Consider the following 8,156-nt stretch of genomic DNA (forward strand, 5'->3'; position numbering starts at 1 on the left):
TAAATACCCTTGTTAACCCGCTTTCCCCTACCTTGGAAATTAAAAGAAAAAAAACATTTTAGTTTTCTATTATATTTCTTCTGGAATTTATTATTTAATTCTCATTTCACATGCACGTCTAAAACCCCATCAAATACACGTTTCAAATTCCAAGTCCATGACGGTCCCCACATAGCATGGTCCATATTTTCCTACACCCATACCTCTGACCTCTCCTCTTTAAATTTCTCTTTCAGTATCATGTTTCGTGATTAAAAATTAAAATTAAAATTAAAATTAAAATTTTAATTTTTTTAGTATTTTTAAAAGATAAAAATACAAAAAATTAAAATTTTTAAAATAAAAACCAAAACCTTAATAATTATTTTGGTGAGATTTTATTAAGTGCTTTTTGTAATCAGTCAAAGATTTTATTTTATGATTATTTATAGGATAAAAATATATATTAAAACTTCGGTAGATAGAGATTTACTTGAAGAAGGAACATACAGAACAAATAAAATATTTCTATTAAAAAATAACACTTAGAATGTTATAGAGACAATTTTTATATTTTTCTATTTCTACAATAAAACATACCTAAAATCTGTATTGAAATAAAAATTCAATACTAGTATGAGATAGAATCTATGATGTACAGACACTAACACGAATATGGAATACGATATGATATATTCTATGTCGACACATAAATTTTAAAATTTTATAAGATACGGGAATACACATACATATAAAATATAAAGTATTTTTTAGATAAATTGTAATAATATTTTGATATTTTATTGATATTAAAATATAAATTAATTTTTTTAATTATTTTTAATATTTTATTTTAATTATATAAAGTATTTAAAATATTTTTTATTTTAATAAATAATAATATATACTATATTTAATTTTATTTCAACAATATATGTTAAAAATAAGATTGGACATGTTGACACGTGATGATATTTAGGTGTGTACAAGCATGTCCGGAGACAAATTTTTCGCTTTTTATTAAGACACGGTTGGACACAACAGACACGTATATCGAACAAGTGTGGTGAATATCGTATCTAAAATATGTCTGACACACGAACACCGTAACTCAACGAAATGTCCGTGTTTCATAGTATAGAATTGTATATATACGAGGTTGAGATGAAATTAGAACCTTAGAAATAAAGAAAGCCTAGTAGTAACTGAAATTATTGTAGCAAAAGAAGAATAAGAACACATAGAAATAAAGAATGATGAATGATAGCCCACAGGAATGGCCAGAACCTATAATCAGGGTTCAGTCCTTGTCTGAAAGCATCAAAGGTTCAAACTCAATCCCTGAAAGGTATATCAAACCCATAAGTGAGCGTCCAAATTCCAATAATAATATGATTAGTGATGATGATTGCATCAACATACCAATCATTGACCTAAAGGGTGTGTATAGTGAGGACCCAAAAATAAGAGCCTTAACACTTAACAAGATTTCAGAGGCTTGTAAAGAGTGGGGGTTCTTCCAAGTGGTGAACCATGGTGTTAGCCATGAATTGATGGACATGGCAAGAGAAACATGGAGGGAGTTTTTCCACATGCCCATGGAGGAGAAGCAGAAATATGCAAACTCTCCAAAGACATATGAAGGTTATGGAAGCAGATTAGGGGTGGAGAAGGGTGCAATTCTTGATTGGAGTGATTATTATTATCTTCATTTTCTTCCATTCAACTTGAAGGACTTTAATAAATGGCCTTCTCACCCTCCTTCTTGCAGGTTTCTTTTCTTCTCTTTTTTATATATAGACTCTTTCATTCATTCTTAACAAATTAAAACAAGATGAAAAATTAGGTAAAAAGATATATCCTTTGTATTTGTTTTAAGGTGAAAATTCAGGTGCAGTCGATCTCATATGAAGTTAATAACTGAGAGCCATTAGATGAAAATTTAGTTAAATCAGTCAAATCATCTAATGACTCTCAGTTATCAACTTCACATGAAGTCGACTGCACCTGAGTTTACACCTTAAAACAAATACAGAAGATATATCTTTTTATTTTTTTTTACATGTAGTAATTAATTTGTCTATGCATGTTAGGATGCTATTATTAGTATAGATTTTGGTGTTTAGACCCCACAAATTAAAGTACAAACCCATGCCTAGCTAGCCCACTCGGAGTCTTTTGGAACAAATTAAAGACAATGGTTTCGTAGAAGTTAATAAAATCCAAAAACCCCCAATCATCAACTACTTTTTGTGTCTACACTTTTCTCTAAATTCTTTTACTTTTAATGTGGTTGGTTCATATATATTATAGATGACGATGGTTTATATCCGCTGTAAATTATATGGTTAAACATATAATTATTTATATATATTTTATTAATGTAAATTTTTAAAATAAATAATTTTATATGATTATCAAAGATTTTTGCATAAAAAACATGTTAAAGATATAATCTTATTAATTTAATTTTTTCTTGGATAAATACTCATATAACACTTGTATAAATCCAAAATCATATGTATAAAGGGAAGTGGTAGATGAATATGGAAGAGAGTTGGTGAATCTATGTGGGAGGTTGATGAAGGTGCTATCAAAAAACCTTGGATTAGAAGAAGAGTGTCTTCAAAATGGTTTTGGTGGAGAAGACATAGGAGCATGTTTAAGGGTGAATTTCTACCCAAAGTGTCCAAGGCCAGAGTTGACTTTGGGTCTCTCATCACACTCAGACCCAGGTGGCATCACTCTCTTGCTCCCTGATCATAATATTCCAGGCCTTCAAGTTCGTAGAGGCCATTCTTGGATCACTGTCAAGCCTTCTCCTCATGCCTTCATTGTCAATATTGGAGACCAAATTCAGGTTATTATTCTTTTTAATTTATTTCTCTAAGTTATTATATATTCTTTTCGTTAAATCAATTTGGGTTAGTCGAGTGGTCAGTTCACTCGTCCGTTTAAGCAAATGTCAAAGGTTTAAATCCCGCTTTGTATATACAACATTCAATTAAACAGTGAGACAGCAATAGACGTTAACTTTAAATGGAATTTAAATTCGCGACGAATTTTAACTAAAATAAATTTCAAACATCTTACTTAAACATTTTAAATTTTTTAGATAAATATCATTTTTAAAATGATATAACCACTATAATTTTTTTTTAACTAAACGATTTAAAATTTGATTATTATTAGCCTATTTTTCTAAATAACTATTACAAATTTTTTAATTATAAAAAATATGTATGTCATCATACCGTAAAATCTTAAAAGACTACTGTTGTTATATCATTTTTTTGTTTTTATTATATCGTCCAGAAGACCAGAACCCTTTTATTAAAAAACTAACACTAGAATTCTTTTACTATAATTAAAGTTGTTTTATATATTCATGATAAATGAATTTGTCACGTGGAGGGGGCACTTGAACTTAGTTGAGGCATTTTGATTATTTTATTTATTTTGTTCCTTGTCATTTTTTCCATCTTGTTGTGGTTGTTGCCTTCACATTATTGTAGCTGTTGTGTGTGTATATAATTTACTATTAAATTATTTAATTTTATGAATAGTTAATAGGACTATGAGCATGTGTGTGTACATCTACTAACATATGATTTCTCATGATTCTCTATGAGTAATGCAATTAAAAAACTTAACTATTATATTATCTGCTGATCTGATCTCTCTCATGAAATTATATAATATTTAATGATTATAATATATATTCAGTGATTCTACAAAACTATCCAATATTATATTTACAAGGATATTTCATGGAATATATTATAAGCTTATATATTAGATCTAATATCATCTTTTTTTTTTGTTGAAAAAAAAAAGAATATCAGTATACAATATATATTTCTTTTAAAATAGTTTATAAAAGAAAGTAAGTCTACATATTAAAATTTTACTTCTTTTTTTTTCTTTCTTCTTTCGGCTAGAAGTGAGATATTCAAGATTATATTATTTTAGTTTGCATCTCTGACATCAGAAGGTTAAAGGCATCAAGTATATATATAAAAAGATTAATTAATATCTAATATAAAAAGATTTATACTTTAAGTTAAGCTCTTTTGTGCTTTTACATGCCTTTCTACTATGTAGGTTATTAGTGACAGTGAAGTAATTGTGTAATCTTATATCTAATTGCAGCCAATTATATAATTGAGAACTAGATTTTCTACTAAAAGAGTGCAATTTAAATATGGAGTATGGGAATAATCTATCTTTATTTGTGTAAAACTAAATAAACCTAACATGCAAATGAAGGCTTAGTAATAAATTAATAATGGATGCATGAGTTGTTATTTCTGTACGCAAATACAAATAATAATAATAATAAGAAGAAGAAGTTAGCTACCCACGTGGCCACATGTGATAGGATGTGAGTGATCATTTTTATATATTGAGTGCATTAAAATTAGCTATTAGAATCAGCCATCAGTATAAAATACATATTGAAATATAAATACACATTGAAAATAAATTAAACTATATATGTATTTATACACAAATATATTAGTGGCTAATTTTAGTGACTAATTTTAGTGTATAAATAATATTTTATTTGTATAAATTTTGTTGGTTACCGTTTTAAACTGGGAAGGCTAGATCCCAACCAAAAACGATATGAAAAAAAAGACTAATTTATGTATTTAATTATGTATACAATAATTCTGAGTTTATTTTTCAACGTTGATTTATAAGACTACTTATTATATATTTAAAAAAATTTAAAAAAAATCTTAATTTATCTTTTTGATTATCCTCCAAATTTTAAATACAAAAGTTAATTGTTTGGATTTTTTTTTACTTTTTTATGTTTTCAAAAAAGAATGTATTTAGATTTTTACTTAATTATTTAAAATATTAAAAAATAATTAAGTGGATGAATTAGAATTTTCAATCATTTCTGTTATATATTTACTTAAATAATGACTCTAATTTATTTATTTATTAATATTTAGGATTTAGGACATATAATTTTGAGTTTAGATGTGAATTGATCATTGGTGGTTATTATTATTAGCTTGTCAATATGAAACTCATCATACACAATTTTATTTATTTATTTATTTATTTATTTGACAAGGTTCTAAGCAATGGTATTTACAAGAGTGTAGAGCACAGAGTAATTGTAAATTCAAATGAAGAGAGGGTTTCCTTAGCGTTCTTCTACAACCCTAAAAGTGACATACCCATTGAACCAGTGAAGGAATTGGTGACCAAAGAAAGACCTTCACTCTACAAGGCCATGACCTATGAAAAATACAGGCTCTTCATTAGATTGAAAGGGCCTTCTGGAAAATCTCATCTTGAATCTTTAAAGTCTCCACCACCATCAACAAACTAAAGGCATAAATAATTTCTTTATTAATCAATCATTGTATGATCACATTTTAACTGCCCTTAGCTTCTATATATGGTAATTGTGTTGTAATATATATTATATGTAAAGAATTGTGTCATATGTGTATGTGTATATATATATAATGTGATGATATTTTATATATAGATATTATTAGAACAGTTCAGATATACTAACGTAACTAAACTATACAAGTATTTAAAAATGTGAATAAAATTATTTAAAAATATAATGGTGAGATTTTTGTGTCCATACAAATTTTGATTATTTTGGTTATTGATTATTCTGTTAAAAATACATACACGATGTGATAAATGTTAATACGCTATCAAAAAAGTAAGGAGTATAGTACTCTTTGAAAATTAATTTATTATTAAAAAGAAAAAAGAAAAAATAATAAATAAAATATTTAAAAAATTTTAAATTATAATTTTTAAACTTCTATGGTTATATAGAATATAATAGATGAAGAGTTAATATTTATTTAGTTAATAAAAAATGCAATATTATTTAGTTAGTAAATGTGAGCGTTTAAAGATAAGTCATATATATATGTTATAAATGATATCAATGGTTAATTATTATGGTATTTATAAAATATTTTTTTAATATATATATATATATATATATATATATATATATATATATATATATATATATATATCAACAGAATATCTATAAAAAAGTCTAATAAGAGATCAATATTTTTCTTAAAATTTGACAAGCATTTAATCATCAAAAAAAAATAATTAATCTTATATTATTAAATATTATCTCACACTATTAAAAATATTAAAAATAACTAATTAATAATTAAACATCACAAATTCTACCGTCCAGCATTCCTCTATCTATAATAATTTTCAATTGTAGAATGCTTATAGATTGTTGACCTACAAAACGAGGTTTCGGGTTAGAGATTATCGGATGCAGATATAGAAATGGTTGGACCACGACGTTACTCCCAATTGAAGATTCAAATTTTGTATGTTTTCAATATGCTTTTAATGAAGAAAACAAAGAAAAGGAATTTTATTCTTATTGAAGATTCAAATGTTTATGTTTTTAATATACTTTTAATATATTAAATACATTAAAAATAATGTCTATCCTTAACCGCTCATTTATAAATAAAAATTAAGAAGTGTTATATTTATTGTCAACTAAAAAAAATCAACTCTCTATTTAAGTATTTATTATATTTTATATCATATTTAAAATTTAAAATTTAAAATTTAGTCTTTAAATTAAAATTCAAATAACATTGTACTATTTGTTTTTTTCAGAGTACATTAGGACTTGTCTGTTAAAAATATCAACAATTATTATTATTATTATTATTATTATTATTATTATTATTATTATTATTATTATTATTATTATCATCATCTTAAAATTTATTTCGTTATTTTTCTTCGTTTAAAAATTTGTCCACACGAAAAGTAGGACACACGAAAACAAAAGACTTAAAAATTAAAATTGATATTCTTGAGTTTGAAGGGAGACTCCAATCAAATTAAATGATTTCATCAAATGACTTTACAAGGTGAAAAGAGTGTTCGTGTTAAAGGACATTTCGGACGACAAATACGTAAAACTTGTAGCAATTAAGTTGAAGCAGCACGTGTCAGTATGGTAGAAGAATCTCATGGGTTAGTGAGAAAGAGAAGGAAGAAGAAAGATCAAAACATGGGATAAAATGCGTCGTGAGTTCAAGTGCAAGTTCCTTCCTGATAAACATTATAGGCAAGACACCTTCATCAAATTTTATAATTTGAGACAAAAGTCATTATCTGTGAAAGAATATACAATAGACTTCGAATAGTTGCTAATGAAATGTGACATCAAGAGCCTAAAGAACAAACAATTGCTCGTTATCTTTAAGGATTGAATACAGAAATTTCTGATGTCGTTCCGTTGCAATCATATTGGGTATTGGATGATGTCATTTGGTTGTCATTAAAGATTGAAAAGCAAATAACACAAAGAAATAACACTCAGTCACCGAAAGACAAAAAAGTCATCCTTAATGTTCAACAAAAAATGAAGACAGAATCTTTTAAAAGCATAAAGGAGCGTGAATCATCAGGTAAAACATTCTTCAAATGTTAAAGTTTTGGGCATATTGCTGCTGATTGTCCAAACAGAAGGGTTATCACTCTTGTCGAAAAAAAGATTAACGAAGAACCAATCAAGGAGCAAGAGGACGAAGGTGAGGTTGACTATGCTATTGAAGAAGTTTCAGCCAATTGTGGAGAAGTTTTAATAGTTTGTCGAAACTTGAATACTGCAAGGGTAACAGAAGATGAGAGTTGGCGACGCCACAATATCTTTCACACGAGATGCACTGTTGAAGAGAAGGTTTGCAAGGTTATCATATATAATAAAAGTTGTGAAAAATGTTGTTTCAAATTATATATGGTAGACAAACTGAAGCTTCCATCTGAGTTACATTCTCATCCTTACAAATTGTCTTGGTTAAAAAAGGAGAATGAAGTTAAAGTAACAAAGAGATGTTGTATCCAATTTTTTATGAGAAGTAAATATAAAGATAAAGTGTGGTGTGACGTCATCTCGATAGATGCATGTCAGTTACTGTTAGGACATCCTTGGCGATATGATCATCGAACTATTCATGACTATTTCAAAAATATATACTCCTTTATCAAAAATGGCAAGAAGATTATATTAACTCCATTACGATATGTAGATGGTCAAAAGAATAAGTTGAGCTATATATGTCTTTTTACATCCTTCAAGATCAAATGCACTCACCAATAGAATCTTTTGCTACTACAAGCTGAGCCTT

General features: G+C 26.8%; 1 protein-coding gene across 1 annotated transcript; it reads left to right on the forward strand.

Moving 5' to 3' along the window:
• Positions 1-1,048: 1,048 nt before the first annotated feature.
• Positions 1,049-5,495, forward strand: LOC112702372 (jasmonate-induced oxygenase 2). Its single transcript, XM_025753370.3, has 3 exons — positions 1,049-1,750; positions 2,509-2,839; positions 5,072-5,495. Exons 1-3 carry the CDS (start codon positions 1,233-1,235, stop codon positions 5,330-5,332), a joined length of 1,110 nt encoding a protein of 369 aa, XP_025609155.1. The 5' UTR covers positions 1,049-1,232; the 3' UTR covers positions 5,333-5,495.
• The last annotated feature ends 2,661 nt before the right edge of the window (positions 5,496-8,156 follow it).

The sequence above is a fragment of the Arachis hypogaea genome, chromosome 7 (assembly GCF_003086295.3).
Source record: "Arachis hypogaea cultivar Tifrunner chromosome 7, arahy.Tifrunner.gnm2.J5K5, whole genome shotgun sequence".
In the NCBI taxonomy this organism is placed as follows: domain Eukaryota; kingdom Viridiplantae; phylum Streptophyta; class Magnoliopsida; order Fabales; family Fabaceae; genus Arachis; species Arachis hypogaea.